General features: G+C 32.8%; 1 protein-coding gene across 1 annotated transcript; it reads right to left on the reverse strand.

The window, feature by feature from the left end:
* Positions 1-11,508: 11,508 nt before the first annotated feature.
* LOC142554551 (uncharacterized) lies at positions 11,509-11,982 on the reverse strand. The gene has a single exon (XM_075665215.1). It carries the CDS (start codon positions 11,980-11,982, stop codon positions 11,509-11,511), a length of 474 nt encoding a protein of 157 aa, XP_075521330.1.
* Positions 11,983-16,611: the final 4,629 nt, after the last annotated feature.

The raw sequence follows: 16,611 nt of genomic DNA on the forward strand, positions 1-16,611 counted from the left end.
AAATTACATGGGCCTAGAGCCACATACTCGCTCTTTCTCTCCAAACGGCCCACGGGCTCTCTTTAATATACGCGTCTTAATAAAAATATACACAAGGTCAACAAAAACATTTTCATCCTAGAAATAGCTCTATCCACTGTACTATAATTAATCAACAAATATTATAGATGAAAAATAGCGTTCTATCAAATATATATAAATATATATATAAATATTATGTGTGTGTATATATATATATATATACACCGGAAAACTCATGTGAAATTGTGTCATGGGTCAATGCAATTAGACGATCTGATTCATGAAAAAAAAACCTATTATACATGAGTCATGACTTCAGATAAATCAATATTTATTGACCCTCGTAACAAGTTGTTTGAAAAAGTCGTGTAAAAATAATAAATAATTTAAAAAAAAAAGTCTCCCACCACACCTTACTTTAATAGTGTGTGTGTATTTGGATTTAACCTTTTACAAGAAAATGACAATGGGGGGCACCAGTACTTAAATAGGTGGCAAAGATTTGAGGTACGCTCAGCCGTCCTAAACCAATTATTGGAGCACCCACCTCCACAAAACCATATTGGGTTTGACTCACTTTTGTGAGTTTAAAAGCCTGTTTATTAATTATTATATTATTTATGACCCATCAATCCATTGATTGATTGATTGATTATACTCTTGACGAACATAGTTTGGTACACGTGATAGGATAAATATGTGATATATAATATAAGGATAAGTTAATGATAAATAAAATGTAGGATATTATATTTAATATTTGGTATGATTTTAATAAGAGTTATTAAATTTATATATTAGATTGTAATGACAAAATTAACCTTATCATAATAAATTTTATAATTTCAAAGTTGTTGCTTGAGTTCATATTTTTTATCTGTTCAAGCGCCGATAGTGCTTGCATGATTTATTTATTTGTACCTAATTTTATATATTATATAATATGATAATTGAGCCCTTGATTTTGTGAGTCAAGTCAAATATCAATTTTTAAGATTAATCGAGTGATACTAATAATTTTATTGATATTTATAAAAATTATTTATATAATTATCTCGAATTCATTTATATAATTATTATATTATATAATATATAAAAATAAATAAAAATATTTATTTGATTTTAATTTCTACCTACTAGCATAGATTTATAAAAATCACTTATAAATTGATGGCAATTAAGTTATTTGTAATGTATTTTATCATTAAATTAAAATTATCACACCTAATAGAAGGGACATTTTATCCTTCTAAAAAATTATTTATCAAGGGCCCAATGGCCCATGATATTATCATGAGTTTTTTAAAAAGATACCAAACATGTGATAAGGAGGATTATTTAGCCACTGCGAGTATACTCGGAAGTCCGAGTGGCTCAATTTTTTTAAAAAAAATTTATATATAATTTTAGAATAATACGATATTATTGCGAGTATATAAATTTAAAATATTAAAAGATTTTAAAATTTAAAATTCCAATCTTTTGCCCCAGCTCCCGAAAGCATAAATGCTTAATCGGAATAACAACTTGATTGCCACCAGCCAATTGGCTCAGCTGGCATAAGCCTCGTGGATTCGACGCCCGAGTAATTTAAATAGAGACGGAGGCAAAGAGATCGCTTTTTCTCAATTTTTTAATTTTATTTATCAAGAGTATAAAATTATTTATATTTTTTCACATCAACTCTTAATATTAGTTCTTTGCCCCTTAAAAAAAATTTTAAAAAAAAATTGTCTTAGCATCTGCCCCGACTATAGTTGTAAAAGATGTACTAAAAATAAAATAAAAACTCGATCAACATCAAGAATAAAATAAAATAAAATAATAATAATAAATAGAGGGAAGAAAGAAAAAAAAAAAAGCGTGTGTATATTATTTATTACTGGGGGTGACGGAAGTGATGAGGTGTGGCATCTCACGTGACAAATGACGTGTGGTGGGGAATACGTACGCGGCGAATGGAGTGGCTCGAGGGGCAATTTTGGGAAATTGTGAATTGGCAATGAGCTGTCATAGAATATGGAGATGAGTGGACAGCTAATGCCGACACCTACACACACCTTCTCCCCCACTAACTACCAATTATACCAATATTAACCTTATAATTTATCAATTTAAATCACAATTAAAACATAATAATAAGTGTATGTTTCTTTTTGGGAAAAATATTGATTAAATTTAAAGGGGAAAATTATAATATTAATTAAATATCACGCAGATGATGATGCTGTCCGAGAAGCAAAGGAGAGAGGAGAGCGACCTGGAAACGCAGAAGCTGAAGCAGCGGCAATTTTTGCACTTTTGGTCGGGAAATCACCACATAGACCACACGCTGACGCAGTCTCAAATACACACACACACACACACACATATATATATATATATATAACTGAATGAACCTACACGACGTGGAAATTCATCCTCCTTGGAAATAATTAAATAATTTTGTTGTTGGTTTTGAGTTTCATTTGTTTAATTTCATCTAAAAAAATATGATTTTATATATTCTCAAAATCATGTGATGATTCTCGGGAAATATGGGTAGAGCAACTGTCCATCCAATTCCCCAACTAAGAGTTTGTCTCTTTGTGGATAATGACCGAAGTGGAATGTTCGAGCTTCCCACTGAGATTTTGGAGACCGAGCTCTGAGGGTCGAGCTCCTTGAATTGGAATTCTTGCACCAACTCCTACACACACTCAAATAACAAATTCTTGAATGATACGTCCGAAGAGTCTTTCGATGTGTTCATTTTGATGCTTAGATCAATGTTGGACTTACGAAAGAGAGAATTTTCAAAATAAATGCACAAAAAATGCAATATGAACTGAATGAATCGAATGAATGCATTGACATGACTATTTATATGAGAAGGATAATGATGACCTCAATTTCAAAACTCGGAAGCTCGTAACAACCATATATCATACCATCCACTCATTAAATGATTCCTTAAATGTCCAATTAAATATTTCATTAAATAATACATTAAAGGAAACATTCTGCGATACGATCTATGATATCTATTCTACCACTAGCTTCGTCAGGTCAATTTTAATTCATTCATATGTCGCCTGATATGTTCATGATTGCAAACTAGGTCGAACCTTATAATGTTTTCCAATCTTCCACCTCATTATTTGGATAAAGCTCGAATCCTCGAAATAAGGACCCCTTCCTGAGTCTAGTCTCCGTCTTTTGTTAAGATTGAGATTTGGTCCTAACTTCACTCCTCTAATGTCTTGGAATAAACAATTGGATTGTAATGTCCTTTAATGGATTGACCGCTAGATTTTGTTGGGTCGTCAGTTCGTTCTTCGAGATAATCTTATTCGTTCATTCGGTCCATACAACAGTAATGATCACTCTTTTGTCTATATACATGTCATTCATTCCAACATTTCTTATTTTACATTATTTTGCATTTTATCGTCTCCAAAGCTTCTCCGATTCCAGTATCTTCCCTCTTTCCACCAACTTATCTCGAAAATTTGCAAGTAAGTCTACCTTTCAACTATGTCTAATTCCACCTCTTCTACCTCGAGCGATGAGTCAGTGGCTCTTCTCGAGATGAATAAATAGAGCATAACTCTGATCTCCCCAGACACGCCCAGCTCCTCGTCCCCAGAACTCATCTCAGACCAATGTTCTCAATCCCTTGTCCCATAATCATAGGATTAAGACCAACAATCTATCCCGATCTTTTTCAAATATCATACTTTGGTATCGAACTCAGGTCTCCACATTTAAAGCTAATGACAAGGCCAAGCTCCATGAACTCGGTGCTATCAATTCTGTCTTTTCCCTTATAATTTCTGGTCCCCAAGACCAAGTCCACTAGGGATGGCAATGGGCTAGGGCTAGGGCGAGGGCGGGTTTTCCATCCCCATCCCCGCCCTCGATTTACATCATGGCCCCCATCTCCGGCCCCATCCCCGATTATAAAAAATCGGAGAATCCTCATCCCCGACCCCGCGGGGACCCATCTTCGTCCCCGTTTGAATTTTTTTTTTATGAAACTATAAGTATTTTGAATTGACATTAAAAATTTTAGTTTGACATTAAAAAGTACTGATACAAAAATTCAATGACATACATAAAACTTACATAACATTAATAATCCATAGTTCAACAATATTCTCAAAAAAAAAATCCATAGTTCCAATAAATATAAAAGATTAAACTCGTTAGCGTAATCAGATTACTTTCTTCTCCATTATATCACATCACATCACTCCATGTTGTAATCATTATTACTGTTACTGCATGACTCCGGCTCCTAAAAAACAATAAGACATAGAGAAAAAATATATAAATTTAAAACACTTTAATACAATAAAAAAATCAACTTATTACTTACCTCTATCTCAAAATCGTTGTCAAACTTTTGATCTTTCGAAGCTATAGAATCTAATAAGACAAATAAAAAATATTATAAATTAACAATATAAATAAAATATCATAAACAATTTGTTTTGAAACTATTTAATACCTTGAATTTCACTCAATAACCAATCTCGAGTACACATCAAAGCCTGTACATTTTTAGGATGAAGTCGATTACGATGAGCACTTAAAACTTTCCCACTAGTACTGAATGTTGATTCAAAAGCAACAATCATGATAGAAATGACCAACACATCCTTTGAAATATCATGCAGAATGGGATATTTGATCTCATTCGTCTTCCACCAACATAAGATATCAAAGTCACTTGTATTTCTTGGCAACAAAGACTCTTCTAAATAATAATCCAACTCCGAATTCTCAAGTTCAGTATTAGTTTTGAAATCCATGATCATCTCAAATTTATCAGCATAACTACCACGCTTACGAAGCGGAGGCCTTAAATATGAAGATCGTGAATCTTTCACTTCCTGAGATTGTTTGGATTTCTTCTCATACTCTTCAACAATTTCATACAATTTTTTCTTTCTTTTTTCAATCTCAAATGAAGACATATCACCTATAAATAAGAGGATAATAAAATTTAATTGTCTTCATCTTGTACGTCGGATCTAAAATGTTCTCAGTTGCCAATAAATAATTCATCACCTCCCAATATTTTTCAAACTTTAATTTCATATTTATTGCCATTGTATTCACCACATTATCATCCAAAAGAAGCCAATCATCAATTGCCAACTTAATATCACTAATAGTTGAGAAGAAAATATTTATAGTGGGATACTTGGTCCTCGAAAGCAACTCTATGGCATCATAAAAAATCTCCAATTTAGAGGAAATCTCTCTCACTTTTGACCAATCATCTTCTGTGAGAACTCTTTTATACAAACTCTCACGGTGTTTCAAACGAGCAAACACATCTTAATATTCCAATGTAGTGTTAAGCATTAAATATGTAGAGTTCCAACGTGTTTTGCAATCAAGTTCCAATTTTTTAGTGCTTGGAACCTTCAACTATCGAGTTGTTTCAATAAATTTTTCATGTCTTTTCGGTGTTACTGTCCAAAATCCGACACTTTATCGAATTGTTTCAATACTACCACTGATTAATTGTAGTACATCTCTCACAACCAAATTCAAAATATTGACACAACATCGCATGTGAAATAATTTACCTTCTAAATTAAGTGAACTCGGAGGAAACTTATCTAGAATAAGCTCAATCATAGCATCATTAGTTGTGCAATTATCAATAGTTAAAGTAGATAACTTACGATCCAAATTCCAATCCAAGAGAGAATCAACAAGGGAATTTGCAAGGACCTCAACAGTATGTGGACACGACACATATATAAACCTAGTAAAAAAGAAATATAATAAATTTTAACAACGATAGTAATATTATTAATGGTAAATAAAAGTACAAATATTACCTCAGAAGCTGACTTTGTAGTTTCCATGAAGCATCGATGAAGTGTGAAGTGATTGCCATGAATCCTCTTTTTTGATTATTTGACGTCCACATATCAATGCAATCCGACTAGCATTTGAATCCAATAATTTCATTGTTTTATCTCTTTCATGCTCAAATATCTTCATGATATCGTTCTTAACTGTGTTCCGGGAAACAACTTTAAATAATGGTTTTAAGGTATAACATTACCTTCTAAAGCCCACATGATCAACCATAGATAGCGGATACTCATGCAATATAACCATATTCGCAAGATCTTCCCTCCCGTGATCTTGGTTGAAATGGTATGTCCCAAGCATCGTTGTCTTGTCATTGGATTTTGTTGGTTGCAATATAGATTGTTTATAATATTCTGTTTTTTGTGCAAAATGTGGTCAAGTAAATGTCTGGTACCATTCTTATTTTCACAACCTAAAGATTTCTTACAATCATTGCATACCGCTTTCCAAGTAAATATCTGGTACCATCATTATATGTGTACGTAGATTCTTTTTGAACATAATAATAGAAAAAATTGAGAAAATAAAATCCCAGAAATCTCAATTTTATTTCAAACCCATGGTTCTCAATTTTATTTCAAACCCATGCTTTAAACAATAATTACTCAAATCAATATACAAATGATAACAAGTCGACAATCGAACCTGGTTTACGTTGTGTTGAGGTCCAATATTCTTTAAAAGTGAGAAGTCGTCGGAAATCGAAACGAGATGTCGTGAAGAGTTGGAGATTTGGAGTGTTGGTTGGACCTTGAGAGTCGAGAGTGGAACTGGTGGTGTGAATTGAAGAATGGGAATTGAGGGGTTATGTTAGATATTATTTTTATTTTGTATATTATTATTAATATCATCGGGACGAGTTCGGGGACGGGGATATCATCCCCATACCTGCCCCCGAATCATTACGGGGATTTAAAAATCCACGAAACCGAAACCGAACCCGAACCCGATAGCTCTCCCCCGAAACCGCCCGCAGGGAAAATTGCATTCCCTAAAGTCCACCTTCCTCTGCTCGGGTCAACTTTGGGGTGGGCTTTGATTCCTCATTCAACACTTCTACGAATCAATAAGTCGGCGTTTTGAAGTTACTCTTGCCCAATTCCATCCTAGCTCATTCTACCTTATGGATTATTTTTATTATTCAACTTAATGTACCTTGTCATTAATTCCGAGGTCTTCAAATATTTTTATATTTTCCAATGCAGAGCTATTATTTCAAATTTCGGTCCAAAAATCTTGATTCAAGAAGGGATGGAAAGAGAAGTACTTCTTCATAAGCCTTTCATCCACCTTAACTTACAGGCACTATCAATTATATATAATGGATCATCAAATGCTGTTAATAGATGCTTTTATCATCATCTTATGGGTGCGATCAAATTTAAGTTTTGAAATTTTTGTGATCAAAGGGTTGTTGCGCATAATGAAGCTAATTAGGGTAAAATTGTATAATAAATAAATGTTATCTCGAATCACATGAGTTGTGAACTCACGGCTAACTGTATCCCTAAATTATTGAGAGCCACACAAATATTGGATTTTGTATTCTTGTTGAGAAAATCTAATTCAATTAGCTGAATTTGATGACTAAGTTTGATGAATATCAAATGTATCGCTTATAAATGAGTTTATAAGTAAATTTCATATTTGAAAATTGTGAAAATTAGCATGACTGTTAATTTTGTTGTGAGAGTGTAACTTGTCTATTTTAATGAAATAGTTAGAAATAGGCAACTGTAAAAAATGGATAAGTGGAAAAAAGTTTGAATTTTTTCCCCATTATATGAACGAAATTTGTGTCTTAGTAGCATTGGTGTTGTCTGATCGTCAATCGAAAGTATAATATGTGTTGTTGGAAGCGTAATATTTTTGAGAGAAAAAAGACTCAGAACCTTTGAATCTATTTTATTTCTTGTTCTCACACCTGCGTGAATTACCTAGCCATATATTTATACTAAAATAATATCTAATCCTATCTAAGTTTTATTTAAACTGAAGAGTCCTACTCCTATCTATATGGGAAACTAACAAAACATGAGATTGATTTAAATAACTAGGACTCTTTGTTGTCATCCAACAGCCTCCCTTAAATCAAGCTCATCAGACTTCATAACACCGAGCATCTTCTTGCAGCTGGAGAATATCTCGTATTTAATGGTTTTGTAAAAATGTCAGCGACTTGTTCTTCGGTCTTGCAAAACTCAAGTGTTATCTCTTCTTTGTTCACCAAATCTCTGATGTAGTGATACTTGATTTCAATGTGTTTGCTTCTTCCGTGAAAAATTGGATATTTAGCCAGGGCTATTGCTGACTTGCTATCGCATTTGATAGTAGTCGGATGTTCTTGCTTATGTTGTAACTCGGCAAGCATTTGTCTCAACCAAATTGTTTGTGTAGCACAATTTGTTGCTGCTATATATTCAGCTTCTGCTGTCGACAAGGCAACCACTTGTTGTTTCTTTGATGACCAACAAAAAAATCCGGATCCTAACTGGAAAGCGTAGCCGGAAGTACTCTTTCGTTGTTCAGTGTCACCACCCCAATCACTATCAGTATATCCCACGAGCTGAAAACTATCAGACATAGAGTAGAGTACTCCATCATCTATAGTTCCCTTTATATATCTCAAAATTCTCTTTGCTGCCTGTAAATGAGATTGCTTTGGATTCTCCATATACCTACTTATGATTCCCACACTATACACAATGTCTGGTCTGGTTGAAGTCAAGTAACGTAGACTTCCAACCAATTTCTTGAAATATGATGAATTTACTGGTTCACCAGTACCTTCCTTGGTCAATTTCAGTCTTTCTTCCATTGGAGTGCGGATGGGTTTACAACTAGACATTTTGAATGTGTTAAGAATTTCTTTAGCATACCTTTTCTGGGAGATAAATATTCCTCTCTCTGATTGTGTAACTTCAATGCCAAGAAAATAAGACATGAGACTCATATCTGTCATCTCAAACTCTTTTATCATCCCCTTCCTGAAGTTTGCAATCATCTCTGGACTATCTCCGGTGAAGATAAGATCATCGACATATAAGCAGACAATTAATATTTTGTTGTCTTTCCCAACCTTGATATATAGTGTATGCTCAGAAGGACATTTGCTAAAGTTTTGATGTATGAAATATTTGTTGATTCTTGCATACCAAGCTCTAGGGGCTTGCTTAAGCCCATATAAAGCCTTGTGCAATCTATACACCATATTTTCTTGTCCTTTTCTTGACATATCCGTCAGGTTGATTCACATATACTTCTTCCTTAAGTATGCCGTTGAGAAATGCAGACTAGACATCCATTTGATAAATTTCCCATTGATGTTGAGCTGCTAAAGATATGATCATTCTAACAGTGTCTAGTCGAGCAACTGGTGAAAATACTTCAAAGTAGTCTATCCCTGGCTTTTGTTTGTACCCTTTGGCTACTAATCTAGCCTTGTACTTGTCAATTTCTCCAGTTGATTTGTATTTAGTTTTATATACCCACTTCACACCTATAGGCTTCTTTCCTTTTGGAAGACTTATTAGTTCCCAAGTACCGTTTCTCTCAATTGCATGCATCTCCTTGTCCATTGCTTGAATCCAATTTTGAGCACTTGACGCTTCAGCATAAGTTGTTGGATCACAGTCTGCAAAAAAGGCAAAGTTGATGATTTCATCATCAGAGGCATCGTTGTCGTTTGATAGGATGCAATCTTGTAGTCGCGCTGGTAAGATTTTTTCTCGTTGTGGGCGATCAGATACTGTTACTGTAACAGGTTGTTCACTTGATTCATCATTTTGTGTGTGGGATGCACCATCACTATGATAAGATTTATTGTCAACCAGCACAAATTGAAAATTATTTTCTTCTTCAATGCTCCATTGCCATTCATCATTTTCAAGAAACGTGACGTCTCGACTAACAATTATCTTTTGTGTAGCGGGGTTATACAACCGATAGCCTTTGGTCACACTGCTGTAGCCGAGAAATATGCACTTTTCGCTTTTAGCATCAAGTTTCTTTCTCAACTCCTTAGGCACGTGTGCATATGCCACACATCCAAACACACGAAAGTGTGCAACATTAGGAGGTCTTCCGTTCCACATCTCGTATGGAGTTTTAAACTGGAAGGTCTTCGTTGGACATCTATTCAAGATGTATGTTGCACATGCAACTGCTTCTGCCCAAAATTGCTTTGGTATATGTTTAGCTTGCAACATACAACGAACCATGTCCATAATAGTGCGGTTTTCCTTTCTGCAACTCCGTTTTGTTGAGGTATGTATCTAGTAGTTAGCTGATGCTTGATGTCAATTTGTTTGAACAATTTGTCTCCAACCATATATTCAGAACCTTGATCTGTCCGCAGGGTTTTAATTTTAAATCCACTTTGTCTTTCTACATAAGCCTTGAATTGCTTAAAAATATCAAGAGTCTCTGATTTATTTTTGAGAAAATAGATCCAAGTCTTTCTACTGAAATCATCGATGAATGTGATAAGGTACCTATATCCTTGGTTGGAAGAAACCTCAAAAGGACCACAAAGATCAGAGTGTACTAGCTCCAGCGGCTTTTTGGCTCTCCAAGACTGTCTTGAAGGAAATTCCTTACGGCACTTCTTTCCAACAACACAAGTCTTGCATATATTTTCGGAGGTGTGATGAGAGGTAGTCCATACACCATTTGTTTACGACTGAGAACGTTCAAACTGTCGAAGTTCACATGCCCAAATCTCCAATGCCATAACCATGATAGATCTTGAACTGATGTGCTAAAACAAGAAATATCATATTTAAGAGTCAAAGGAAAAAGTCGATTCGGAGTCATGTTTATATTTGGTATCAAACCATATTTTTTGTCTCGTATAGTGCAGTTCCCTTCATTGATATTGATGGCATAACCTCGTTCGGACAACTGTCCTATACTGAGAAGATTCTGGTGAAGACCAGGAACATAATATACATCTGTGATTAATGTCTTTGATCCATCCTTTGCAATTATGTTGATTTCTCCTTTCCCTGAAACAGGAATCCTCGTGTTGTTCCCAAATTTTACTTCTGACCGAACCGTTTCATCCAGTTTTGTGAATAGTTCTTGTCGCCCACACATATGATTGCTGCACCCTGTGTCTAAAAACCAAATATTTTTTTGATCTTCTACTGCAATATCACATGTGAATAGCATGGCTTTTTCAGATTCATCACAATAATTCACTTCTTTTGTGGTATTATCTCTCTGCACCTGTTCATTAATTTTTTCTGTGCATTGAGATTTGTAGTGACCATATTTTTGACACTTGAAGCATTTAATATGAGATTTGTCCTTCTCTTTACCATTGTTTCTCTCTGTTCCTTTGACAGATTTATTGCTGTTCCTTTTATTGACTTGTCTATGGTAACTTGGTTGTCCTTTGAAGTATTTTGCTTTATCGATCGTCAACTGACTTTGTAAAGCTTCCTCAATTGTCTTCTCAGATTTTTCTTTCAGACGTTGTTCATGTGCCAAAAGAGAACCCATCAACTCGTCAACTGTCATAATTGACAAATCTTTGGATTCTTCTATGGCTGTTATGATGTACTCGAACTGTATGGTCAGAGAACGGAGGACTTTCTCAACTATCTACTGTGGACTAAACTTCTCGCCATTGGCTTTCATCTGGTTGACTAACGCTAGCATCCTTGTGAAGAAATCAGAGATCGTTTCTGTTTTCTCCATTTGAAAAAGTTCAAATTGTCTTCTTAAAGTTTGAAGGCGAATCTTTTGAACTTTCTCCACACCCTTATAGGATCTTAAAAGAGTGTCCCATGCATCTTTTGTTGTCTTGGCTGTCGCGATTTTCTCAAAATTATTTGAATCAACAGCTTGAAAGATGATCAATAAAGCTTTTCGATCTTTCTTCCGATTTTCTTGCAATATGCTTTGGTCGTCTTTTGACAATGTTTCTACATTATCTGGTTCTGTGAATCCTTCTTTGATGATGTCCAAGATCTCTTGGTATCCAAATAGTACCTCCATCTGAATCTTCCAATGTTCATAATTCTTTCCAAGAAGCTTTGGAATTTGGGTTTGAAAGAAATCACTGTTGGAAGCCATCAAATAAGGATAACTCTGTGAGAAGAATTATTTATCACTCCTATAATTTCTTCTCACGATTTTGTTAAATCCTGAAGCTCTGATACCAGATGTTGGAAGCGTAATATTTTTGAGAGAAAAAAGACTCAGAACCTTTGAATCTATTTTATTTCTTGTTCTCACACCTGCGTGAATTACCTAGCCATATATTTATACTAAAATAATATCTAATCCTATCTAAGTTTTATTTAAACTTAAGAGTCCTACTCCTATCTATATGGGAAACTAACAAAACATGAGATTGATTTAAATAACTAGGACTCTTTGTTGTCATCCAACATGTGTTCACAATTTTTTAACTAGTAAATTTAGAATATGTTGATTAAATAATAATTAAGTAGTTTAGACCGCCATGTAAGATTCTCAAAGAATATTCTAGAATGTTCTAGAATTAATTGATTGATTAATTAAATATTAATCATGTTATCAAAAAATGATAATTATTTAATTGTATTTTTCAAAAGTTGAAAATATATATGAGAATTTTAACATAGGAAAAATACACTGATGAAGAATCCTGATATGATGATGGTTTTATTATTAAGAATAACAAATATAAATATGTAATGTAATAGTTGATAAACACGTAACCTGATACACAAGAAAGTCAACCTAGATTCTCAAATCCTTAATAATAACAAGAGTAGGTATTGTATGAGACACTCTTACGAATCTTTATCTGTGAGACGAGTCAACCATATCGATATTCACAATATAAAGTAATACTCTTAGCATAAAAATTAATATTTTTTCATGAATGATCCAAAAAAATATATGTCTCACAAAATACGACCCGTGAGACCGTCTCACACAAATTTTTGTCTAATAACAAATATAAATATGTAAATGTAATAGTTGATAAACACGTAACCTGATACACAAGAAAGTCGATCTAGATTCTCAAATCACTCTCTCCTCACAAGTCTACATAGGTGCTGCACTGCTGCCGGAAATGTACAATTTCCGCCAATTGACATCAACACATAACTTTGTGACTACTATCGCAATCTAAACAAAGAGCATCGATTCCAATCGTGGACTTGATTATGAGAATCAAAAGAGAATTCAAGTAGATCATTTGAAAGAATTTATAAAAAACGAAATTACCGCCTAAACAGCGAGTTAGCTGGTGTCATCAAGTGCTAATATCATCTAAACATCCTATCAATGTTTAATTGAATCATATGACGTCCAAGAACATTTTGAATGTTACTTTTTTAAATTTCCAATATATCTTGGATGCGAGAAAACGGTATTGAAACAATATTTTCTTAAAGAAAACAACATTATAACATACCTTGGATTTGGTTTTTAATTAATTCGAAGAGTTAATTGAGTTGGAGCATGAAAGAATTCCCACCAACATATTAATCATACAATTATAGGAAATTTGAAATATCACAAACAAACTTCTAAAAATTCAAAGTTTGTCTCCACAAAATAAGTTAGATACATTGATGGCACGTAATTTCTTCAAAAAATAAAAATAAAAAATTGATGTACTGTTCCAACTGCCAATCTAAATTCCAGTAATTAATGTCTCGCATGCATTATGTTTAACCAATATTTTCAACTATGTGCGTGTTGGTAATCATATATAGAGTGAAAGCGGATCGTCGTTAATTTCATTGGCTACGATTTTAGCGTCCATATATCGAGTGTCATTAACTATTAGCAACATATTTTTGAAAATCGTCACAAATTTAGTGAAAAAAATATTAAAATTGTGGTAAGATTTGAGATTGTTTATTGAAATTGTCGCTGATGTTAGCTATTGTTTCAATAAAATCATAAAAATTTTACCACGATTTTAATATTTCATCACTAAATTCGAAAATTTAACGATGAAATTTGCAAAACCGTCGCTAATTTTACCACGATTTTAAAAACCATGGTGATTTTCCCACGATTAACCATGAGCAACCAGTGGTTTTCGAAAAACTTAGTGAAGGGATTTGCGATACAATCACTAAATTTAGCGATGTTGTTTTGAAAATCGTCGCTAAACTAGCGTAGTGACGTAACATATTTATAGAATAAGTTTTGTATTTTTAAGAGATTTATTTCAATTAAAATGATTTTAGAGGCTCATAACTTCGATTTAAAAATTGGAAAGTCGATTATGTTCAATATCTAGATTATTGTTTAAAATAATATGGCTATTTGCATGTTCGGACAAAAATCTTGAAATTTTCCAAAGAGGAGGATGCACAAAGGTAGAGGCTCTTAGAGCTAGGAATTGACTTTTTGGCCGGGTAGACAAGCCGACACTAGCCCTAGCAATTGTAACTTGGATTGAATTAAGTCCATGATTAAAAAGTCGTAAATTTCAAACAATTAATTGATCCAATTTGATGATAATGACCTTCTTGATCACCAAAAAATAATTATTTTGCTAGTTTAATTTAATGGTTTACTTAAATTTGTCCAAATAGTGGTGGATGGATTCATATTTTAGTAGTTTAATGGAATACTTAAAATAGTTAAAGGAAAAAAAATTAAATGGTGTAGGACCGAACGCTTGCCGGTTTACCAAAAGTTATAGCTAGTGGTAATGTTGCAACTCAAATCTTTTAAATCGCACAGCAGCTCAAGCACCACGGTTCGATCGCTCTACCAAGCTTGCACCCAACAATCTCCCTCTCAATAATTGCATTCCCTGCAATCAATGGGAATCGAACTCGTGACCTTGGCTCTGATACCAATTGTAGGATCGAGCGCTTGCCGCTTTACCAAAAGCTATAGCTAGTGGTAATGGTGCAACTCAAATCTTTTAAACTGCACAGCAGCTCAAGCACCACGGTTCGATCGCTCTACCAAGCAGGGACAATTATTGCACACAACAAATGGTAAAATGTAAAAAATACAAAAGTCTTAAAATAAATAATCATCAAAAACTAAAAAAGAAAGATTGGTCATACAAACATACCAAAACCCCTTCGATTTTAACATATAGATATCGTTAGTTATTTAAGTATGTAGTTTTATGTTTGTTCTCAACCCTTTTTATTTAAAATAATATATATATCATTGACCATTTTCCTACTTAGAATACTTAAATTTAAATCCTCCATAGTCAACTCTTATAATATGATATATATTTATTATTGTTTACATTTTTTTCAACGCATATATTTGAAATAGTAAGTCTTTCGTGAAATGATCATACATTTTTATCCATGAGACAGATCAATTATAACTATATTTATAATAATAATTAATATTTTTGGTAAAAAAATACAATATTTTCATGGATGATCTAAATAAGAGATCTGTCTCACATGTTTTTTAAAATATAGTCGGAATTACAATATTTGGAACGGAACAGCTTGTTGTTGAACTTAGTCAATATATATAATATATATATATACACATACATATATGTATGTATGTATGTATGTCTGTGTGTGTATGTGTGTATGCGTGTATTTGACTTTCTATTACCTATTATATTGCATAATACATCACTATTGGTGTTATAAAAAAAGTATAGTACAAAATTAAGATAATTTTATAGGATATTAATGTAATTGAAAATCCAAGAAATTTCCTAGCACAAGATTTATTCAAAAATATATATAATCGGGAGTTACAATAATTTATTTTTTTATTTCACAATGGTTTTCAATGACTTATTATGGGCATTAATTATTTTACACAACACAAATCAATTTAATCAATGCAATCAATAAATATTTTACCCAACCATGCAACAATTCAATAATAAGATTTTTGCATTTATTGTATTTATTATAATTGGTACTTATTATTATTTTTTTATCAAATGCAAATATTATACTAACATGTAAAAGATGTAAGTGTCGAATATATCAAATATCATGGAAGTAAATGCAAAAATAAAAATTAAAAAAATCGTTAAATGATAAAATAAATTGAAAATATAAACTAGCTGGCTAACCATGATATGTTTTTCAAAGATAAAACCCGTAAGTATACATGTATTATTTACAAAATTAAAAGGCTAAACCGGAGAAATTTAAATTAATCAACGTTAGTAGCTAGGTTTCAGAGTTCCCAAGAGCCAATTTATATAAAATGAATAATTAAAAAAGCAGCACATTAAGCACGAGTTCATTAATTGTACATCGACAGTACATGTTACGCGTTTATATAATATTTTTTAAATAAAAATAATATAATAATTGCCAAAATTAATAAATGTCCAACTGGTATGTGGAATTATTATATGTTGTAATTTGAATGGATTATATTTAGATAATGTCATGTCGTAATTACGACAAATAGAGAAATATATACTGCAATTTCGAAATGATAGATTTAAACGAGGTTATACTATAATCACGTGGAATTAATGTTTTAAAATAGGACCAGTCTCACTCTTAAATTACATGTATAGCCTACTAGTATTATTTTTTATTTCATAATTTTAAAATTACATTTCAGACTCTCGTCAGTTAAATTTTATTATAAATATGAACATAGTTAACTCGTGATATATATTATTATTCTTACATATTAATGGAGATTGTCTCGAATTAATCTCTCAAGTTTGAGATTCAATTACAATAAATTTCATTTTCATTTGGAAATGAGATGCTGTATAGCCAA

The sequence above is a fragment of the Primulina tabacum genome, chromosome 8 (assembly GCF_025594145.1).
Source record: "Primulina tabacum isolate GXHZ01 chromosome 8, ASM2559414v2, whole genome shotgun sequence".
NCBI classification, from domain to species: domain Eukaryota; kingdom Viridiplantae; phylum Streptophyta; class Magnoliopsida; order Lamiales; family Gesneriaceae; genus Primulina; species Primulina tabacum.